The sequence below is a fragment of the Anomaloglossus baeobatrachus genome, chromosome 3 (assembly GCF_048569485.1).
Source record: "Anomaloglossus baeobatrachus isolate aAnoBae1 chromosome 3, aAnoBae1.hap1, whole genome shotgun sequence".
Taxonomy (NCBI): Eukaryota; Metazoa; Chordata; class Amphibia; order Anura; family Aromobatidae; genus Anomaloglossus; species Anomaloglossus baeobatrachus.
The window spans coordinates 136,182,263-136,206,982 of NC_134355.1; the positions used below are offsets into that span (position 1 = coordinate 136,182,263).

At 44.4% G+C, this 24,720-nt stretch overlaps 1 protein-coding gene across 1 annotated transcript in view; it reads left to right on the forward strand.

Annotated features, from left to right (window-relative positions):
* The first annotated feature begins 3,116 nt into the window (after positions 1–3,116).
* GPATCH11 (G-patch domain containing 11) overlaps positions 3,117–24,720 on the forward strand; it is a 63,657-nt gene continuing 42,053 nt past the window's right edge. The window contains exons 1-2 of the mRNA XM_075338143.1: positions 3,117–3,275; positions 13,902–14,128. Coding sequence (XP_075194258.1) covers positions 3,214–3,275; positions 13,902–14,128 — 289 coding nt within the window. The 5' untranslated portion in view covers positions 3,117–3,213. The remainder of the gene's footprint in view (positions 3,276–13,901; positions 14,129–24,720) is intronic.

A 24,720-nucleotide genomic window follows, 5' to 3' on the forward strand; every position in this document is an offset into this window, starting at 1 on the left:
CGTCCAGTGTTCACACTGTGCATTTGTAGTCGTTTTTTGTAATTGTACTGTGCAGTTGTGATCAGATGGGTCCATACCTCAAAAAGACATAGTTGCTCCATAGACTAATGCATCCAAAAAAACCCCCAAAAAAACAACAAAAAAAAGTGGAAACCAAGATTTTCACTTGTCTGGCATGGCTCCTGCTTATCTGGTACCTGAGCTCCCACATGCAGAAAGCTCCCTTTAGTGGCAGCTACAGGCAACCAGGATTGTTATTAAAAACGGGAATGTAAAGCTCGATGTTCGATTGAGGGGTTGGAATGCCATTGTTCTACTATTAAATTAATTACTACAGAATTTTGGGCCAATTTAAATTAACACACTGTAACCCCTTTATTATTGATGAAATTTATAATATTTACTCATTTATATAGCGCTATTAAGTCCACAGAGCTTTACATACAATGGCAACACTGTCCCCATTGGGGCTCACAATCTAAGTTCCCTATTTGTATGTTTTTGGAGTGTGGGAGGAAACCAGTACCTGGAGGAAACCCACGCAAACACGGGGAGAACATACAAACTCCTTGCAGATGTTGTCCTTGGTGAGATTTGAACCCAGGACCCCAGCGCTGCAAGACTGCAGTGCTAACCACTGAGCCACCGTGCTGCCCATACAAATGTGTCTGAGCCCCCATAAGATTTATTATATCCTCACTGAAAAAGAATTTGAAAGTCAATTTCAGCGAGGCCTGTTGTGTTAAATTGGATTCCTGCGCTGCCTAAGAAATCCGGATCAGGCTGATAATTTTCATTGAGTGGAGTGTATACGCGATCAATTGCTGAAGCGTTTGCCTCGATCCTAGGGTGCCTTGCTGGGTGTCCCTCCTCACTAGAAGAGGAGGAGGAAGAAAAGAAGAAAAATAAAGGAATGTGGGATCTTCCTCACTGTCCAAATCTGTGTCTACTTACATTTTTTGGGGGAAGGTCACTTCTGGCATTTACCATATTGTGCAACCCATAAGGTGTTTACAGACAATTCTTTTCATACCTTTTTATGGTAGATATCACATTTTGATTGCTTATTGCATTATATGACGGAGTTTCTACGGTTGACAAAACGCAATTCTATCGGTTTGATTTTTTCTCTTTACAGCTTTCACTGTGTAGATTAATTAATTTTATAGATCGGACTTTTACAGATGAAGCGGTACCATCTATTTTTATGTTTGTATAAATGGGGGAATAAGGGAGGGTAATTAGCCTTTTATTTTTTTTACTTTATTTTTAGTCCCATTTGTGGACTTGAACCTGCACTACCATCGTGAGTTCCTGGCTGCCATGACAAGTGATCATCACCCGCGATGCTGGGAGACTGAATGCTTTATCGAAAGGCGCCCCACTGCCGCTGTGATGAAACACCGCTGGCATCTGGCGGGTATAATGCAGGCTCAGTTCCCGAGCCCACATAATGCATGGAAAAAAGGACAACCCCGGCACACTTCAACTCCCAGGAAAAGGCAAAAATGTGATGATTTAGTATGCAATTTCTTTTTATTAATCAAGTTTGCAGTGTCTTTTTGCGTATATGTATTTGGTCCAAAAACAATTGACGTTTCGGCCTCCTGGCCTTCGTCACACTGGACTATTATCATGTAATATCAAGTATATGAAGACACTCGGCTGAATGCCGGTAACTAGAAAGATGGAAGGAGTTTCATATAACCTTCACTGTGATTGCTTGCATACCATATGGTGATAAAGGTATATTGCATCAAAGGCACTTGTGCAGGCTCAAGGGCTCTATGTTGGGTGTGATAGTCGAATGTACTATGGAGTCCAAACCTATTAGTATGGTGTCATACAGGGCCAGCGTATGCTAGGTTACATTGACACAGGGCAATAACCATGACGCTTATTATTGGATCCTGCAGGATTGCAGTAGAATATGTGGACTGTGGCAGCTGGTAAGCAGACCAGTATATGATAGAGGAATAGGGCTACTCTGTTATGTCAGGCACAAATGGAGGAGTGAAGCCGGTGTAACCGGAGGAGCATGTGGCCGTGACCAAACCGCCGCTGGACGTGTGTTCTATGTGAAGGATCCTTCACATAGAATCTCCCGACCCTACTCAGCCTCATCCACACCTGAAATAATGTAAATGTACCTCAAGTCAGGAAGCGGTTAAACTCAATAAAGGAGTCAATGATTATCCTTCTATATTTTAATTCTATATTAATTGAAAACCATTTTAGTGTGAATAAGGTTAAGAGATAACACAGATTTTCATCTCACACCTGAACAAGCAAAATTATGCAGTGCAGCATGCCCAGTTCTTCCAGCATGTAATATACTCACCGTCAGGATTCGGCTCTACTTGCTGGTTCCAGCAGTCATCATGGCCACTCCACTCATGTGATTTTCATACTTGCATGTGGCAACAAGCTTTTCTTCATACACTTCTCATTGAATTATTAAGAGAAGCTCGTCATCACATAACTGCAAGTGTGCAAATCACTAATGAATGACCGGTCCCATGATGGCTACTCAAACCACTCGGGGGGGCAAACTGGATTCTTGCCCCGGGTCTGGAAAGTAGATACACCAAAAGTTCAAGGAGGACCTGATGTTTCTTGAAATATTGATCACTGGTTATGTGCACTAGAGACTGTGATCAGGGAAATGCTCTGCATAAAATGTTCCCCCTATTTTGGGGCAGGTGCCTGCTCCATGTGGTTTTGCCTTCCCGTGGAGCAATATGGGGTGCAGCTTAGATTCACATTGCTCTCAGCCTGATGTGCCCACATTGCCATTCACGGGACCTGTGCAAAGCCACAATACAGACTCTGCCATCCGCATGGCTTTTATATATATATATATATATATATATATATATATATATATATATATATATATATATATATGCCTTCTCCAATGTCGCCGGTGCTCCGCCTCCTGCCTCTACCTAATGGCTTATAATGGACGCAGAACTGTACCCAGCATGGCTGCCACACGGAAAACCGGTACAAGGAGCGGAGGAGCGATTACTCCGGTATCGGCAGCAGTAGGCACAGACCCGCCCGACGTCACGTGTCACAGCACCACCAGCAAATATGGAGAAATGAGCTGCTTCCGGCCGGAGGGAAATCCACAGAGAACTCCTGGTGCAGCCTGAGTAAGCTTCCGGGTCACTTCCGGTGTACGGCTCAGATAGGTTTACCGCATCAACAATGAGCAATATCGAGGAAGAAGAGGAGGAAGATTATATGTCCGATGCCTTCCTCAGCTCCATGTAAGCAGTGGCATATGTCCTCCATTGTGTGTGCTTCTTTCTGTCCCGTGTTACACTGGAGGGGAGAGTTGTGGGGAGATGGGGATATTACTGTTTGTTGTGGGGGACACTATTGTTAGGGAGTGTTTGGGGGGGGGTACTAGTGTTGGGGAGATTTGTGGGGAGACGTTAGTGTTGGGGACCTTTGCATGGTGTGGAGGGGGAAGTAGAGATCCTAGTGTTGGGGACCCTTGTGGGGGTGCTAGTCTTTGGGAGAGTTGTGGGGGGATACTAGTGTTGGGGGACCATTGCTTGGAGTGGTTGATAAAGATTCTAGTGCTAGGGACCCCTGTGTGGAATATTAGTGTTGGTGAAAACTGCATAATTGACTATTAAAGCCGGCTTCGCACTTCTGAACCCCTATGGACCATAATGTCTGGAGCGGACGCAGGTCTCCTGACTCAAAGGCCTCAGAAAGGATTGTGAGGCGTTAGCTTTAAGTTCAGTAAACCCACCGCCCTTCCGGCCAGAATGTCCCATGGAGACCCCTAATAGAAGCTCCAACACAGCTTAGCCCTAAGAAACTCTAACAAAACCTACATTGGTTACATTAAAGGGTGCTTTACACGCTGCGTGATAGCACCCGCACCCACCGTTCGTGCAACATTTGGTGATCGCTCCCGTAGCGAACATTATCGCTACGGCAGCATCACGCGCACATACCTGGTCAGCGACGTCGCTGTGACCGCCGAACAATCCCTCCTTCAAGGGGGAGGTGCGTTCGGCGTCACTAAGTGGCCGCCCAATAGCAGAGGAGGGGCGGAGATGAGCGGCCGGAACATGCCGCCCACCTCCTTCCTCATTGCCGGTGGTGCGTCGTTCCCGCGGTGTCACACATAGCGATGTGTGGTGCTGCAGGAACGACGAACAACATCGCACCGCTGGCAGCAACGATATTATGAAAAGGAGCGACGTGTCAACGATTTTTTTTTACGCTTTTTGATCGTTGATCATCGCTCCTAGGTGTCACACACAACGATATGGCTAACGGCACTAACGATGTGACCCCGACGATATATCGTTAGCGATGTCGCATCATGTAAAGCACCTTTTAGTGTTGGTGCAAATTGCTCTGCAGATCCCAGCCATTGGTCGCGTCAGTCATATACAGTGGGTACAGAAAGTATTCAGACCCCTTTAAATTTTTCAATCTTTGTTTCATTGCAGCCATTTGGTAAATTCAAAAAAGTTCATTTTTTTTCTCATTAATGTACACTCTGCACCCCATCTTGTCAGAATAAAAACAGAAATGTAGAAATTTTTGCAGATTTATTAAAGGGAACATCAGGATTTTCGTGTATAAGGTGCAGCCAGTGCAGCACTGGCACTCTCAGGCACATTATGTACATACCATTAGGGTGCAGCTTGGGTGTTTAGTCAGTGAAATCCAACATTATAAAGTTTGAAAATTCGTGCACTTTTTGATTGACGTGTGCACCTCTCTCCTAATGTCCGGGCGGGTTATGCACGTTTATCCTTTAGCCGTAAAGGTCCGACTGGTGGAGGGCTGCAGTGATAGCTGACTTTGTGGAACTTTCCCTTATCTACTGCATCTCTGTAGCTCATCCACAGTGATCTTGGGGTTCTTCTGTACCTCTCTCACCAAGGCTCTTCTCCCACGATTGCTCAGTTTGGCTGGACGGTCAGGTTTAGGAAGAGTTCTGGTGGTCCCAAACTTCTTCCATTTAAGGATTATGGAGGCCACTGTGCTCTTAGGAACCTTGAGTACTGTAGAAATTCTTTTGTAACCTTGGCCAGATCTGTGCCTTGCCACAATTCTGTCTCTGAGCTCCTTGGACAGTTCTTTTGACCTCATGATTGTCATTTGGTCTGACTTGCACTGTGAGCTGTGAGGTCTTATATAGACATGTGTGTGCCTTTCCAAATCAAGTCCTATCAGTTTAATTAAACGCAGCTGGACTCCAATGAAGGAGTAGAACCATCTCAAGGAGGATCACAAGGAAATGGACAGCATGTGACTTAAATAGGAGTGTCTGAATACTTATGACCATGTGATATTTCAGTTTTCTTGTTTAATAAATTTGCAAAATTTTCTACATTTCTGTTTTTTTTTTCTGTCAAGATGGGGTGCAGAGTGTACATTAATGAGAAAAAATGAACTTTTTTGAATTTACCAAATGGCTGCAATAAAACAAAGAGTGAAAAATGTAAAGGGGTCTGAATACTTTCCGTACCCACTGTATGGTTGCTAAAAGATCCAACAGGTGATCGGCACTCCACGCTCAAACTTTAGTGCACATGGAAAGAAGTCCATGAAAGAAGAAAAAACCTGGCTCGCAAATACATTGAATCCGTTTTTTTGCTTTACTCACTCTTGAACATTTCAGCTCCATCCTGAGCTTTTAACAGCAGTGCTGGGATAAATATTTGTTGGTTTGGACATTTGGGTACACAGTGATAACTAATATAATTTTATTTTTTAACATGTTAGGTTTCACTTTGTACGTTTGGGGAAAAAGGAAGGTGATTTCATCTTTTATATTTATATATTTTATAAATATATATTTTTTACATTTTGATACTTTTGGCATATGTCACGGTCTGTTTTGCTGGGCATCCTTTGTCTTCTTTCTGTGTTGCTTCTTGATCTTGTTCCTCCTGGCTTGATTGAGATAGATGACATGCCCTATATCATCCACAGATCGCCGTGAATCTGATACCTGCGCAATTTAGGCATTGACTTGTGCAAGCGCTCCATGCTCTGCATTAGTAAGGGCAGAGCAAACACCTGTAAGGACTAGGGATGGGTGGACCTGGACTGTAAAAGTTCGGATCTGTTCGGTTTCGAACATACTCAGGTGCTGGGTGTGTTACGGTTGCTGTGGCACTGGAGACTATGTTCGGATTTCTTGCTACTGCACATGTTAAAGCGCTGGAGACTAAGTCCTATCTTTGACCCATTGTACATGTGCGGGTGACATCATCGCTGACACGAGGTCACATGTCTCTGACACCTTCTAAGCTGATTGGCCGCTGGTCATGTGCTTGTGACATGTGGTCACATGTCTCTCACACCTTCTATGCCGATTGGTCGCTGGTCATGTGTTTGTGACGCTTTGCTCGGTGATAGGCCAGTGTGACGTCATTGCTGTCGTTCTGGCAGCGGATTGGCTCTGGTGTCCTCCATCTTGGATGAGGCACAGAGTCTATATAAGACCCTGACGCACGCCGCCCGGCGCTCAGTCCTCTTGGTTCATGCATGAGAGTAGACGGTCTGTGCACGTCCCTCTAGGCATCTCTCTGTCTATGCTAGGTGAGCGCTACCAGCAGGGTAGCGTTCTTGTACCTTACAGCTTCGGCTGCGGTCCGTATCCTTACATCTTAGTGGAGCGGACATAGGCAGGTGCCTGAGGCACATGGTCTGGCTGGGCCTTGTGATTCTACTCGTAGGTGGACGTTGCCGCTAGGGTAACGTTCCTTATACTGCGTCTGGCAGTTGTTCGTATCCTCGCACACTAGGGGAGCGAACAGAGGTAGGAGCTTTGTGCGGCTTGTGCTGCTGTCCGTCTCTTTTGCACCACTAGAAGAGCGGACCTAGACAGGAGCCATATCTAGTGGTTCGTGTCCTTGCACATTAGTGGAGCGAACGCAGGTAGGAGCTTTGTGCGGCTTACGCTGCTGTCCGTCTCCTGGCACCACTAGAGGAACGGACCTAGGTAGGTGCCATTTCACACTCACTGCTTTTGTCTCTGTGATCATTAACAGAGACCATTCCACACACCCTCCGAGTAAGGGAGGAATTGCTTTATTTCCTAACTATATGCCTCTGTGAGTTTAACCCCTTCACCCCCGGCCACTAAAATACCCTAATGACCGGGCCATTTTTTGCAATTCTGACCAGTGTCACTTTCACAGGTTATAACTCTGGAACGCTTCAACGGATCCTGGCGATTCTGAGATTGTTTTTTCATGACATATTGTACTTCATGTCAGTGGTAAATTTAGGCTGATATTTTTTGCGTTTATTTGTGAAAATTTAGGAAATTTTGCGAAAATTATGAAAATTTTGCAATTTTCAAACTTTGAAAATTTATGCCCATAAATCTGAGAGATATGTCACACAAAATAGTTAATAAATAAACTTTCCCACTTGTCTACTTTCCATCAGCGCAATTTTCGAAACAAATTTTTTTTTCGTTAGGAAGTTAGAAGGGGTCAAAGGCCATCAGCAATTTCTCATTTTTCCAACAAAATTTACAAAAGAATTTTTTTTAGGGACCACGTCACATTTGAAGTGACTTTGAGAGGCCGAGGTGACAGAAAATACCCAAAAGTGACACCATTCTCAAAACTGCACCCCTCATACTGCTCAAAACCACATCCAAGAAGTTTATTAACCCTTTAGGTGCTTCACAGGAACCAAAGCAATGTGGAAGGAAAAAATGAAAATTTTACTTTTTAACACAAAAATGTTACTTTAGCCATAAAATTTTCATTTTTACAAGGGAGAAAAAGAGAAAGTGCACCCTACAATTTATTGTGCATTTTCTCCTGAGTACGCTGATACCCCATATGTGGTAAAAATAAATTGTTTGGGCGCATGGCAGAGGTCGAAAGGGAAGGAGCGCCATTTGAATTTTTGAACGCAAAATTAGCTGCACTCATTAGTGGACGCCATGTCGGGTTTGAAGACCCCCTGAGGTGCCTAAACAATGGAGCTCCCCCACAAGTGACCCCATTTTGGAAACTAGAGCCCTCAAATAATTTTTCTAGATGTTTGGTGAGCACTTTGAACACCTGGGGGCTTCACAGAACTTTATATCGTTGAGCCGTGAAAATAATTTTTTTTTTTTTTTTACCACAAAACGGTTGCTTCAACTAGGTAGCTTTTTTTTCACAAGGGTATCAGGAAAAAATGCACCATAAAATGTATTGTGCATTTTCTCCTGAGTACGCAGATACCTCATATGTGGTGGAAATCAAATGTTTGGACACACGGCAGGGCTCGGAAGGCAAGGAGCGCCATTTGAATTTTTGAGTGCAAAATTAGCTGCACTCATTAGCGGACGCCATGTCGGGTTTGAAGACCCCCTGAGATGCCTAAAGAATGGAGCTCCCCTACAAGTGACCCCATTTTGGAAACTAGAGCCCTCAAATAATTTTTCTAGATGTTTGATGTGCACTTTGAACCCCTGGGGGCTTCACAGAAGTTTATAACGTTGAGCCGTGAAAAGAAAATTTTTTTTTTTACCACAAAACGGTTGCTTCAACTAGCTTTTTTTTTCACAAGGGTATCAGGAAAAAATTCACCATGAAATTTATAGTGCATTTTTTCCTGAGTACGGCGATACCTCATATGTGGTGGAAAGTAATTGTTAGGGTGCATGGCGGGGCTCAGAAGAGAAGGAACGCCATTTGACAGCAAAATTGGTTGGAATCATTAGCGGACGCCATGTCACGTTTGGAGACCCCCCCATCCCGAGGTGCCTAAACAGTGGAGCTCCCCCACAAGTGACCCCATTTTGGAAACTAGACCCCTCAAGGAGTTTATGTAGATGTTTAGCTTGCCCTAAGGGGCTCCACAGAAGTTAATAATGTTGAGCCAGGAATACAATTTTTTTTTTTCACTACAAAACTGTCACTTGAACCAGGTAGCTTTTTTTTCCACAAGGGTATCAGGAAAAAATGCACCATAAAATGTTCTGTCCCCACTTAAAGGCGATGGAAGGTGCGTAGTTGTGAGAATCTTACCTTCGTTTTTGCTATAGGTGGGGCAGACAGGACCAGAGCGCTCCAGAGTGAAACATGCACATGCTGAGATGAAACAATGGTGGTTTATTTTCTCCAAAGGTTAGGACATGCAGAGTGCAGTAATCCAAGTACTTGGCATTGTAATTCTCCAGTGATGCTTGCCTCTGAAGCTACTACGTGGTCAGAAGACTTTGCTCCTAGTAGCTCCAATCCAATAAGGGATGTTGTTCTCACAAACTCTGGTTTGGAATGAACATACCAGGATGTGATGCAAGAGGGTCATCAGACACTCCCATGGGCTGGGCAAAAGAAACAGGAGCCGAAAGGTCTGACCAGTAGATGGCAGCAGAGACAAGCATGAAAAACATTAAATAACAGTGTTAACTAAAACAAATAGAAACAGCACATAAAACGTATTGTGCAATTTCTCCTGAGTACGCAGATACCTCATATGTGGTGGAAAGTAATTGTTTGGGCGCATGGCGGGACTCAGAAGAGAAGGAACGCCATTTGACAGCAAAATTGGTTGAAATCATTAGTGGACACCATGTCACGTTTGGAGACCCCCTATGGTGCCTAAACAGTGGAGCTCCTCCACAAATTACCCCATTTTGGAACTAGACCCCCTCAAGGAATTTATCTAGATATTTGGTGAGCCCCTTGTACCCCCAGGGGCTCCACAGAAGTTGATAACGTTGAACCGTGAAAATTATTTTATTTTTTTTTAACCACAAATTTTTTGCATCAATCAGGTATTTTTTTTTTTTTTACAAAGGTATCAGGAAAAACTGCGCCATAAAACGTATTGTGCAATTTTTCCTGAGTACGTAGATACCTCATATGTGGTGGAAAGTAATTGTTTGGGCGCATGGCAGGGCTCAGAAGAGAAGGAACGCCATTTGACTTTTCAAACGCACAGACGCGGTGCACTGATCGGCCGCTGCAGGACGCATGGTCGGATGAAATACAAAAACCGTCGGGGATACGTAAAAAAAAAGTCACGCCAAAAATTGACCATGGATGCAGATACGTTATGTGCATCCCTGATCAGCACTTGGCGGGACGCACGGACGGATGAGATACAAAAAGCGTCGGGGATACGGAAAAAAAAAGTCACGCCAAAAATTGAGCAGGGATGCCGATACGTTATGTGCATCCCTGATCAGCGCTCGGTGGGACGCACGGACGGATGAGGTGTAAAAATGGACGGGGGATACAGAAAAAAAAAAAAAAGTCATACTCCCAGTACCCAGAGGATCACTGACCAGAAGTGCTGCAGGAGGAACAGCTTTACAGGAGCAGCAGGCAGGACGTTGGGCAGATCAGCAGAATGCCCAGGAAGGACCCAGCGATAGAGGCAGATGTGATCGGACCAGTTAAGACCTCGGACGACGGTGAAGACAGGTAAAAGGACGGAGGGGGAGAGCAGGGGGGGGGGGGGGAGAGCAGGGGGGGAGAGAGCAGATGGGGAGAGGGGGAGAGCAGAGGGGGAGGGGGGGAGAGCAGAGGGGGAGACCGGAGAGGGAGCTGCAGAAGCAGAATAGAGATAATGGGGGAGGCAGTCAGAATGCGGGGGGCACGGGCAGGGGCCAACACGGGAGCACGCACGGGCTGCAAGGTGAGCACAGTACTCACGTGCAGCAGGAGCGGTGACCTCCGCTACGGCGGCGGCAGCAGCAGCGGTGGCGTGGTACCACAAGTACCAGCCACTGCACGCTGCAGACATGTTGGGGGAGGGCTCGCAGGCCAGCACAGGCCTGGGGAGGGCGGCCACCGGCAGATCAGACCGCCCCACTGCACACTGATTGGAGCGATTGATGGGGGCGACATTTTAGAGCTCCGGCTATGATTTGTTGAAGCTGCTAGAGCAGATCATAGCCGTATCTCACAGTATCGCAGTAATTCTGGCATTATTTTTGCCGAAATTAGTGCGAACGATGTGGTTGGTGGTTCAGATTTGAACAGCCAATCACATCGATAGGGGGTGGCGATGCCACCCCCCCTGGGGTCAAGCAAAGGTCCCCTGCTGTAAGAAACAGCAGGGGACATCATTTGAAAGCCGTTGCTATGGCCACGGCAATCAAATGAAGTTTAGGCAGTAAAATTACGTCCCTGTTAGTTAAGTCACGTTAAAATAGGACGTAATTTTACTGCCCGCGGTCGTGAAGGGGTTAACAGAGGTATTACACTCTGCACTTGTGCTACTACTATTTACAGCGGCACACTTATATACTCTTCCTCACTTATTAACCTATCCCTTTTTTACGTTAATGCTAAATATGGTAGTCGCTGTAACTTTAACAGTACACGCCGTTATTGGCTCTAGTGTCACTGAGACGTATCAGTGTCAGTACTGCTTCCATAGTACAAGATACCCCTTATCCTCTGCCATAGTCTGCAGCAGAGACTTTGCACGGTGGACCCTGACTGTCTGATATCCCTTTTGGTTTTTATAATCAGACAGCCCCCGTAACAGGGTGTTTGTTCCGGCACTCGAGAAATTAAAGGGGAAAAAAAAGGAAAAACAAAGAAAAAAAGAATTAAGCAAGCGCATCATACCTACCAAGGCTCCGTCATGGCGGCAAACTGCTTCCAGGTCGCGCAATCACTTCCTGTGCCGAGCATTAGGCTTATTTCATATGTACTGCTTTCCCAGTCCAGCGGCCATCCTGTCGTCTGGAATTGGTTGCAGTCAGACGCACTCCCAGCCTGTGTGATAACGTCTGCCTGCAACCACTGACAGGCACTGTGCGCGGGTCAGTATCATGGTATAAAAATAAATAAAATAATTGGCGTAGGGTCCCCCACAGTCTGATACCCAGCACAGATAAAGCCCATGGCTACAGGCTACCGACACAGTCCTGTGCTTTTCTTGGCTGTGTATCAAAAGAAGTGGAACCGCATGTGGCTTTTTTTTTTTTTTTATTTTTAATTATTTAAATAAATAATTTAAAAAAAAACAAAACGTGTGGTCCCCCTTAATTTTGATACCTAACCAAGATAAAGCCAGCGGAGTGCTGGTATTCTCAGGTTGGCGAGACCCAGCCTAAAAATATCAGCCTCCAGCTGCCTGGAATTGTTGCATCCATTGTCGGATTTTTGTATCACTATACTGAAAGTATATGCTAGTGTATGGGCTCCTACCAGGTATAACGTCATTTAAACACGCCGCCTATCACATGATATGGGCGTGCTCAAAATGCCGTTTGACATTTGCAGCCAGAAAAAAAATTATTTGTCTAAGTCCACATGGGCATGGAGTTGTGTATAATAGAAGCAGGGGTGTAGGCTAAAACACCCAAATAGGAGGGTGCAGGGGGCGAAGCCCCTCTTGCATGATTATGGTGGACGAGAGGAAACATCGTGACGACCACCAACCAAGCGAGTCACGTCCACTAACCTGGAATGAGCCAATACATTTTAGGCTCACGGTAGATGCTAGAGTGTACGGGCTCCTTCAGTTACACTGCTTTGCCCGCCCAATGGCCATTCTGGCTCCTGTGATTGGTTGCAGCCAGCTGACGCGCTGCCACTCAGGTTGGGGGCGCGTCTGACTTCAACCAGTCACAGGTGCCGGTGGGCGGGGAAAGCAATGCATATGCATGAGCAGTAATTAGAGGCACAGGAAGTGAATGCGAGGCTTGGGAGCAGCGCACAGCCATGCCAGAACCTTGGTAAGTGAGCACGCTTGCTCCCATGCCCCCATCCCTTCTACCACCATTTTTAATCTCCAGATTTTGATCCCCATAAACTTATATGGGGGTAGATTCCGGACCGGATCCTGATTTAAAAAAATAAATAAATTAAAAAAAAATAAAAAGAGAAAACAGGGACCTGCCGGTCCCGCTTGTCTGCGAGTCCGCCTATCTCTAATAAGGACCTTTTAGCCTGGAAATGAAATCCGTGCCAGTGCACAGTACAGGACTTTGCTCTGCCCCTATGTGCCCACGGGAGCTTGCAGCTGCGGAAAACCTGCAGATTTTTCTGGATTTTCCAGATAAATCCGCAGGTTTTAGCATGTATAGTCACTCCCCATGTTATCCTATGGGACATGGGGAGTGCTGTGTCCATGCTGCGGAAAGTGCGGCTGCCGAACATGCTGCGGATGTAGGCATCCGCATGTATAATTGCATGTCAATTATTCATGCGGAATTACCTGCGGATGTCCCGGCCCTCCGCTATGGAGATAAGAGGCCGGGACGTCCGCAGGTAAGCCGCATGAATCTCCGCATGTTTCCCGCAGCTATACCGCTGTAATCTAGCAGCTAAAAATAGCCGCAGACGCCGGCGGGCAGCTGCGGGAAACATGCGCTCGTACCTGCGGATACATCCGCAGGTACGAGCGCCCGTGGGCACATAGCCTTAGAGTGTACTGAGCAGAGCACACCTGCGTAGGCCTTCACTTCAACCAAGTAGGTACAAGGCTCACTACGATCTGTGCATGACGTAGGGTGCTTCATCCACATCAACCAAGCTAGGAGGAGGTGGATTCTGCACATAGAGGAGGTGCTGAGAAAGAAAAAAGACGACTATTGAACCGGACTGCGCCATATGCTAGATGTATATAAGGTAATCTTTGCCATATGCAGTGGAAATTCCGGGCTTTGATACAGGTCAATCGACTGTAGTAATAGAGCAAATGAAAAAAAATCTGATGACCGGTTCCCCTTAACAGCAGCATCTAACAGGGTAAACTGCTCCAATCTCAGCCGTTACTATCTGGTGCCTGCTCCGTACAAGCTGTGCACCCATCAGTGGTATATGGCCGATGTCGCCAATTTACTTATTTTATTTAATAGAACTCCCAAAACTTATGTTTTGAATATCAATACCTTATGTTCCCTAGTAAGATAATTGTGCTTGTTATTTATCCAGTCAGGATGTTAAACCAGGCATCCCGGTGCCAAGGAGAGTCAAAGAATTGTACCAGAAGGAAGAAAAGCATAGGGAAAATAACATCAAGAACCGACAAAAAAGCCTGAAAGAGGTGGAAAAGGAGAGAAGAGATTCCGTGCTGAACGAGGCTCTGACCAAAAACAACAAGGGCTTTGCGTTACTTCAGAAGATGGGGTATCAAAAAGGTCAAGCACTGGGCAAGAAAGGTAGAGGTCTAATGTTTTATGTCTGTTCCTATTATTATTATTATTATTATATGAATATTACATACATGATGTATAATCACATCTGATAAGAAACACAAAAGTGAACACCTCGATACCCTGAGAGGTGATGCCCAAATCTTTATCTTTGGCTTTACCACTTATCTTGTGTTCTTATAAGTCCATAATTCCTTTTTTATTAATGCATTGTATTATAAAATGGAACCAAATGCCTCTTAATTATATAGGTTGTCTGTTAAAACAAGTTATCTCCTCTCTGCGGTGATCAGCAGGACAAGGAACTTTTATCCCCAGTAGTGTGGAGCTGCAGTGCGCATGCTCGACCATTGCTCCATTCATTCCCTGCGGGGCTGCCAAGTGCTATGTTCGGCTTTTTCCAGCAGCCACAACAAGAATAAATGGAGTTGCAATTGGGCGTCCAAGCTGCTCCACCGTCTAGTAACTGATAAAAATTCCCTGTTTGCAGTGGGACATCCAGCGGCCAGCAAGTTATCCCCTATCCTACAGGTAAGTGATGGCTTGTTTTCAACCGATACACCCTTTTAGGCCACATTCCAGCTTTTGCTGAGTTTTTGAAGTTGCAGAATTTCTCACTTATTAAATTAGTTTACTTGTGTTTTTTACATGCATTTTGATCGTGTTTTTGGTGCTGTGATTTTTGTCTCTTTTTGGTATGTCGTTCTTTAAATAAAGCCGCTTTGTTTTTGATCCTTCCTGGTATTTGACAAAACTTTATTACCTGCTCTTGGCATGGTGTAACAGGCCACCGTAGCTGACAAACCGGGAGGTCATTATTTCACCTCTGATTGCCATCACAATCATCTTGTCTCCATGATGGCATCGCGGGGATGTCGTTGGGGTGAGAGAAGGAGCCCTCTTCCTCTCCTAATCTTCTAAATACTGCAATTAGTATTGATCGCAGCATATAGATGATTAAACAGCCTGGGACAGTGTGAGCACCAGCCCTGGCTGTTACAGCAGAAGATTGGCTGTCATGGCGGAAATCCCAACGGGCACAGCGCGTACTGCAAAGTATGATTTATCGGTATCTTCGTAACTCAGGAAGAGGTTAAAGTATAAAGTAAAGTGTTACCCGCCTTCTGTGACTCAGCATGAGTATGGTGATGCAAGTTTACAAATCTTGTACAATAAATACACTGTTGGATAAAAAATATTTGTTTATGTATCACCATATTCTGAGAGCTGTAAGTTTATAATTTTTCTGTCCATGCAGCTACAGTGCCTTGTGAAAGAATTCACCTCCTTGGCATTTTTCGTGTTTTTGCTAACACACAACCTGGCATTTCAGGTTTTTTTTTTTTTTTTTTTTTTTTTTCAGGGTTTATATCCGTTCCTGTAAAGAACATGCCTACATTTGTGAACATTTTAGTTTTCTTTTTATTGTGAAGCAATAAATAGGACAGAATTATTGAAAACTTCGGTGTGCATAACTACTCACCCCCCTGTAAAGTCAGTGATTTGTACAGCCTCCTTTTGTGGAAATTACAGCTACAAGGTACTTTGGAGAATCTTCTATGAGGTTTCCACATCTTGAAAATGTGATTTTCTGCCTACTTCTCAAGGCAAAACTGCTCCAGCTCCTTCAAGTTTGATGGTTTCCTCTGGTGAACAGCAATCTTCAAGTCTGACCATAGATTCTCAATTGAATTAAGGTCTGGGCTTTGGTTAGGCCACTCCAATACTTTTACACGTTTTCCCTTAAACTAATCGATTGTTGCTTTAACAGTATGTTTTGGGTCATTGCCTTATTGGAAGATGAACCTCCATCCCAGTCTCAAATCACAGACCGACTGAAACTGGTTTTGCTAAAGAATATCTGTTTTTCGCACCATCCATCTTCCCTTCGATTCGGACCATTTTCCCTGTCCCTGCCACCGTTAAACATCCCCACAGCATGATGGTGCCACCACCATGTTTCACTTGGGGGATGGTGTTCTTGGGGTGATGAGCTGTGTTAGTTTAGCGCCAGACATAGCATTTACCTTGGTAGCCAAAAAGTTCAGTTTTGGTCTCATCTGACTACAGCACCTTACCCCGTACATTTGGGGAGTCTCACACGGCTTTTGTCAAAATCAAAAAGAGCCTTAGAATTTTTCAATAAGTGAAGTTTTTTTTGTTTTTTTTTTTTCTGGCCACTTTTCCATAAAGGCGGGCTCTATGAAGTGTACGGTTATTACGATTATTATTATGGTCGTATGGACAGATACTCCAGTCTCTGCTTGGGAATCCTGTAGCTCCTGCAGGGGTACCTTTTAGTTCCTGTGCTGCCTCTCTAAATAATGCCCTCCTTGCATGGGCTGAGAGTTTTGGTGGGAGCCTCTCTCTTGGCAGGTTTATTGTGGTACCGATTCTTTCCATTTAATGATAATGGATTTGATGGTGCTCTGGGGAATCATCAGAGACTAGGATATTTTTTTAGAACCCAGCCCTGACTTGTACTTCTCAACAACTTTGTCTCTGACTTGTTTGGAGAGGTCTTTGGTCTTCATGGTGTTTGGTTAGTAGTGCCTCTTGCTTAATGGTGTTGCAGCTTCTGTGGCTTTTCAGAAAAGGTGTATATACTGACAGACCACGAGACACTTACATTACACACAGGTGGACTTCCTGTCACTAGGTGGACTTACATTACACACAGGTGGACTTCCTGTCACTAAGCATGTGACTTATGAAGGCAGTTGCTTGCATAGGAAAATATTGGGGGTTTCATAGCAAAAGGGGTGAATACATATGCACATGGAAATATTTATTTATTCAATCCCATATATTTAATTTCTACCTATATTTTTCCTCACTTCACTTCCCCAACTTAGACTATTTGGTGCTGATGCATCACACAAATCGGATTACAAAATATTTAAACACAGGTTTTAATGTAAGAAAATAGCTAAAAATTGAAGGGGGGGGGGTGTTGATAGTTTTGCAAGGCACTGTATATCAGGGCTTATTTTTTCATTGGTCCCATTTGCGTTTACATGATCTTTTTGATCACTTTTATTCCAGAATGCTGTCTATAACAGCCCAGGCCGTGCTGTATAACATAAAAACACCTTTATAATACTCACCTAGGGGGTGGTCCGGTCCGATGGGTGTCGCTGCTCTCCGGTCCAGCGCCTCCCCCATCTTGTGAGATCGCCGTCCTTCTGCCCAGCCCTGTTTTTTTTTGTTGTTTTTTTTTTTAACTTAGTTTTATTAACAATTTTAAACATGGTACAACTGACATTTGCCATATAAAGATAGCTCCGTATATAGATAGTAATATTTAAATATAACAATAAACAGTCATATAAAGTCCATAATATCTTTAGCAGTTAAGATAGAACAATGTTATTATCCATACTACTTATCATTTGCATATATATCTAATTTTATATTGAGCATAAGAACAGCTCTAACTATCAGCATGACCATATTTTGAAAACAAGATAGAAAGAGGAATAGAAAAAGGAAGAAAGAAAGAACAACAACAACAGCCACATTGCATTATTATACCTCAATATACCATTGGACAGTGTTTCATATCCCAACATCTAGCGGGAACCACCATTATCCGCATAATCTCCCTCAAACCTCCGCAAGTGTGTCTGGAGAAGAATTCCACAAACCCCAGATTTTGTTAAATTTTCCCGGGCACCCCCTATTATAATATACCACCCGCTCATAGACTATGGTTGCATTGACTAGTTTAACCCAGGACCGCACAGTTGGATTCGAATCTCCCATCCACCTCAGAGCTATTAATTTCCTAGCCAGAAACAATGCCTCTCTGAGGAATATTGTCATGTAATGATCCCAGGACTCTTCCTCCACTACCCCAAACAGGCATATCAAAGGGTCACACAAAACAGGAATCAACACAATCAATGTCAGCAGAGATGTCACTCCCCACCAGTACGAAGATATATTGGGACAGCTCCAGATCATATGTATGAAATTTGCCCCTGAGAGATGACACCTCGGGCACTCCGATGTACGAGAACGGCCCATACTAAATAATCGAGTTGGAGTAAGGTATGCCTGGTGGACAATGTAGCATTGAATCAACTTATTATTAACCGAAGGAGATACCGCAGTCGGAGATTCCAATATCTCTTCCCATTCCTCTCCCTGTAGAGAGGGAATTAGAGATTTCCATCTATCCTGGGCTGGCAAGGGGTCCGACTCCACCCCCACCGACAACAGGTAAGTATATATAGCTGAGATGAGGCCTCGAGGTCCTTGTGATTTTAGAATACCTATCATAGGAAGTGATGATATCAATTTCCTCACTCCAATTTTCTGTATGTGGGATTGAATCGCTGTGCGAATCTGCAGGTATCTAAAAAACTGTGATCTTGGAACATTATATTCAATCTGGACTTGTTCAAAGGACTTGAAGGTTGTGGTTCCCGGGACAAAAAAATCACCTAATGCACTGACGCTGTGAGTGGCCCAGAATTGCGCCGAGGGGTGATCTCTCAGAGTATGGAAGTAGCTATTCCCCATAATGGGAGTTCCGCCACCACCCCTTCGAAGTGTACCACCCTCTTGGCTTGTCGCCAGACTAATCTTGCCAGCCTGAGGAGGGGTAATTGCCGTGGTGTTCTCAGTCCTTCTGATTCGAGAAAACCCATTAAACAATCAGTCCCAGCTGCGTGTGCCAAGTGACTCTCAGAGTTTGGCAGCTGACATCCAGGCATCCAAGTCTCTAGTGCCCTAAGCTGTCCCGCGAGGTAGTAGAGGAAGAAATCCGGTAAAACCATGCCTCCCAGTCTCTTGGATCTCTGTAAAATGGATAACCGAAGTTTGGGTCTGGATTTCCCCCATATGAAAGAGGTAGTAAGAGAGTTCAACATTGAGAAGAAGGATTTGGGTACTGATACTGCACTATGTTGTAGTGTATAACTAAGCTTTGGAAGTAATATCATTTTGATTAAATTTATTCTGCCAACCACTGACAGGGGTAGCTTGCTCCACAAGTTATATTTAAGTTTAATGTGCTCCAGAAGTGGTGTTATACTCGTCTGCAGGTCTAGTGTATGGTCTTTCTGTATGTGTATTCCCAGGTATTTAAAGCTAGTTACCACTTGCAAAGGTGACCTACCCTCCATTGAAATTCCAGACCCATGCATTAATGGCATCAAAGCCGACTTATCCCAGTTGATGCGTAGTCCCGAAAACTCCCCAAATGTATCTATAGTATCTATAACCACCGGTAGAGTCTCTTGCACTCGATCTAAGAAGACAACCATGTCATCCGCATACAATCCTATTTGATCTGTTCGGTCGGCTATAGTGATTCCAGTGATCTGTGGATGAGAGCGGATTCTAATTGCCAAAGCTTCAATAACTAGTGCAAACAATGCTGGAGACAGAGGGCATCCCTGTCTTGTGCCCCGATTCAATGCGAAGGGTGTAGACATAGCACCATTGACTAGTATCCTGGCTGTCGGGGACCTATACAACATATGAATCCAGTTACTGAATTTAGGCCCAAAAGCGAATCTCTGGAGGCAGGCATGCCCAGCCCTGTTTGCATTATGCATTCTGCGTCATTCACAGAGAGGCCTCCGTTGCGCTCCTGCGCAGGCGCACTTTTATCCACCCTACTGAGGGCAGCTCAAAGTACTGTAGTGCACATGCTCGGGCGTTCTTTCACTTTTTCTCATGCCTGCACATTACAGTACTTTCCTACTAAGCTCTGCCCTTATTGCTGTGAAAACATTTTCATACCCTGGGAAATTTTCCTCATTTTTTCACGGTACACCCACAAACTTAAAGGGAACCTGTCACCGGGTTTTTTCCCTATAAGCTGCGGCCATCAGCAGTGAGCTCTTATATACAGCATTCCAGAAATCTGTATATAAGAGCCCAGGCCACTCTGTATAACTTAAAGAACACCTTTATAATACTTGGGGCGGCTGGGGCTAATGAGCATTGCTGCTCGTGGGTCCGGTTCCTCCTCTCTGCGGCGATTGCTGACCTCCTTCTTCTGAGCCTAGTGTGGATGACATGTCCGTCATCCACAAAGGTTGGCATTGCGGTCCTGTAATACGCAGGTGCAAAGACAACTCAACATCAGTCCTGGCAGATAAGTACTGGGACTCTCAGGCCTATCAATTAAATGTAGATTAGGACCCTAACCTCACGTATCCCCCATTTATCATAGCCAGATAGCATTCTGTGCAATTGGGGATTGATATTCTTTACATGGGATCAGGGTCTAACCTTGAATTATGATCTATGACATGTGGCTGTATAATCACTCCAGCACACTGCCCCTGGTGGTGGTGTAGGTTATGTGATAGTGACAGGGGCAAATAGGGCTAGCCGCCGAGGAACGGGGGCACCCAAAACATTAAGGTGAATCTAACCTCCGTTGTTAGGAAGGGAGCAACATTAGGGAATATTAGGCCCCTTATCCTGAATGTCGTGATAGCTTGTATATATTTGACCGCCTAAATAGGAGCCACACAATCGCACGCCTATATTGCCCACTGCCCTATTCAGGACCTCACCTGTTTTATGCACGTGACGACATTCGTCAGTGACTTCACAATTGGGTATGGCCCTAGTGTTCATATTTGGGATAAACTATTTTTAATGGATATAATAAATGTGATGTTTTAGAGACTTTTCTTTGGTCTAATATACCGTAGTTTGATCCTCTTTACTATACACTATATGATTTATGGTCTTGATTATAAGGGAAAAACCTGGTTATAGGTTCCCTTTTTATTAGGATTTTATTGGATATACCAACACGGAATAGAAAGTATTTGTGAAGAATAAATGAAATGATATCTAAATATTTTAAAAATATGAATCTGAAAATGATGGTGTGTATTTGTATTCAGTCCCCTGTAGTTTGATACCCCTAATTAAAATAGTCACACAAACAATGGGTATAGGGGATGCCACTAGTAGGCGGTCACTAAGTGGTTCTGCTGTCAGCTTTATCCCTTCTGCAGGCTCTGAGTAAATCAGTTTTAGCCTTGTGTCTGAAGGAAGCAGACCTCCTTGCTTCTCTGCTTTTATTATTTTAGGTTCTTATATTCTCCTCACTATGCTTATGATGCAGCCTCTCTGCTTAGCCCTAATTTGAGGAGGAAAAGCAGTGATCAATAATCAGACTGTTCTGTGCTCCTCCATGAAGGCAAAGTGGAACAAGGCAGATACACACTCTCTGCTTCCCGCAAGCCAGAAGGTCACCTGACGTTCCTGCCTGCTCCCCACCATTTCAGCCTAGTTTCCTATCCGAGGGACAGTTGCTGAAGGATCTATCCCTGTTGGTACATTAGGGGAGCCAAAGCAGAGAATGAAGGTTTCACCCCCCCCCACCCCCCAAGTAAAAACCACTACTGAAGCCGGAGCTTTTTTTTTGCTTTGTTTTTGTGACAACAAAGTGGTTCCACAGTTCTCATACTGTGACATCACTGTGTGTCTTATCCCTGTACTGTGACATCACTGTGTGTATTATCCCTGTACTGTGAGATCACTGTGTGTCTTATCCCTGTACTGTGACATCACTGTGTGTCTTATCCCTGTACTGTGACATCACTGTGTGTATTATCCCTGTACTGTGACATCACTGTGTGTATTATCCCTGTACTGTGACATCACTGTGTGTGTTATCCCTGTACTGTGACATCACTGTCTGTCTTATCCCTGTACTGTGACATCACTATGTGTCTTATCCCTGTACTGTGAGATCACTGTGTGTATTATCCCTGTACTGTGACATCACTGTGTGTCTTATCCCTGTACTGTGACATCACTGTGTGTATTATCCCTGTACTGTGAGATCACTGTGTGTCTTATCCCTGTACTGTGACATCACTGTGTGTATTATCCCTGTACTGTGACATCACTGTGTGTATTATCCCTGTACTGTGACATCACTGTGTGTGTTATCCCTGTACTGTGACATCACTGTCTGTCTTATCCCTGTACTGTGACATCACTATGTGTCTTATCCCTGTACTGTGACATCACTGTGTGTCTTATCCCTGTACTGTGACATCGCTGTGTGTATTATCCCTGTACTGTGACATCACTGTGTGTATTATCCCTGTACTGTGACATCACTATGTGTCTTATCCCTGTACTGTGACATCACTGTGTGTCTTATCCCTGTACTGTGACATCACTGTGTGTATTATCCCTGTACTGTGACATCACTGTGTGTATTATCCCTGTACTGTGACATCACTGTGTGTGTTATCCCTGTACTGTGACATCACTGTGTGCGTTATCCCTGTACGGTGACATCACTGTGTATTATCCCTGTACAGTGACATCACTGTGTATTATCCCTGTTCGGTGATATCACTGTGTATTATCCCTGTACGGTGACATCACTGTGTGTATTATCCCTGTACGGTGACATCACTGTGTATTATCCCTGTACTGTGAGATCACTGTGTGTCTTATCCCTGTACTGTGACATCACTGTGTGTATTATCCCTGTACTGTGACATCACTGTGTGTATTATCCCTGTACTGTGACATCACTGTGTGTGTTATCCCTGTACTGTGACATCACTGTCTGTCTTATCCCTGTACTGTGACATCACTATGTGTCTTATCCCTGTACTGTGACATCACTGTGTGTCTTATCCCTGTACTGTGACATCACTGTGTGTATTATCCCTGTACTGTGACATCACTGTGTGTATTATCCCTGTACTGTGACATCACTATGTGTCTTATCCCTGTACTGTGACATCACTGTGTGTCTTATCCCTGTACTGTGACATCACTGTGTGTATTATCCCTGTACTGTGACATCACTGTGTGTATTATCCCTGTACTGTGACATCACTGTGTGTGTTATCCCTGTACTGTGACATCACTGTGTGTCTTATCCCTGTACTGTGACATCACTATGTGTCTTATCCCTGTACTGTGACATCACTGTGTGTCTTATCCCTGTACTGTGACATCACTGTGTGTATTATCCCTGTACTGTGACATCACTGTGTGTATTATCCCTGTACTGTGACATCACTGTGTGCGTTATCCCTGTACGGTGACATCACTGTGTATTATCCCTGTACGGTGATATCACTGTGTATTATCCCTGTACGGTGACATCACTGTGTGTATTATCCCTGTACTGTGACATCACTGTGTGTGTTATCCCTGTACTGTGACATCACTGTCTGTCTTATCCCTGTACTGTGACATCACTGTGTGTATTATCCCTGTACTGTGAGATCACTGTGTGTATTATCCCTGTACTGTGACATCACTGTGTGTATTATCCCTGTACTGTGACATCACTGTGTGTGTTATCCCTGTACTGTGACATCACTGTCTGTCTTATCCCTGTACTGTGACATCACTATGTGTCTTATCCCTGTACTGTGACATCACTGTGTGTCTTATCCCTGTACTGTGACATCGCTGTGTGTATTATCCCTGTACTGTGACATCACTGTGTGTATTATCCCTGTACTGTGACATCACTATGTGTCTTATCCCTGTACTGTGACATCACTGTGTGTCTTATCCCTGTACTGTGACATCACTGTGTGTATTATCCCTGTACTGTGACATCACTGTGTGTATTATCCCTGTACTGTGACATCACTGTGTGTGTTATCCCTGTACTGTGACATCACTGTGTGCGTTATCCCTGTACGGTGACATCACTGTGTATTATCCCTGTACGGTGACATCACTGTGTATTATCCCTGTTCGGTGATATCACTGTGTATTATCCCTGTACGGTGACATCACTGTGTGTATTATCCCTGTACGGTGACATCACTGTGTATTATCCCTGTACTGTGAGATCACTGTGTGTCTTATCCCTGTACTGTGACATCACTGTGTGTATTATCCCTGTACTGTGACATCACTGTGTGTATTATCCCTGTACTGTGACATCACTGTGTGTATTATCCCTGTACTGTGACATCACTGTGTGTGTTATCCCTGTACTGTGACATCACTGTCTGTCTTATCCCTGTACTGTGACATCACTATGTGTCTTATCCCTGTACTGTGACATCACTGTGTGTCTTATCCCTGTACTGTGACATCACTGTGTGTATTATCCCTGTACTGTGACATCACTGTGTGTATTATCCCTGTACTGTGACATCACTATGTGTCTTATCCCTGTACTGTGACATCACTGTGTGTCTTATCCCTGTACTGTGACATCACTGTGTGTATTATCCCTGTACTGTGACATCACTGTGTGTATTATCCCTGTACTGTGACATCACTGTGTGTGTTATCCCTGTACTGTGACATCACTGTGTGTCTTATCCCTGTACTGTGACATCACTATGTGTCTTATCCCTGTACTGTGACATCACTGTGTGTCTTATCCCTGTACTGTGACATCACTGTGTGTATTATCCCTGTACTGTGACATCACTGTGTGTATTATCCCTGTACTGTGACATCACTGTGTGCGTTATCCCTGTACGGTGACATCACTGTGTATTATCCCTGTACGGTGATATCACTGTGTATTATCCCTGTACGGTGACATCACTGTGTGTATTATCCCTGTACTGTGACATCACTGTGTGCGTTATACCTGCAATGTGACATCACTG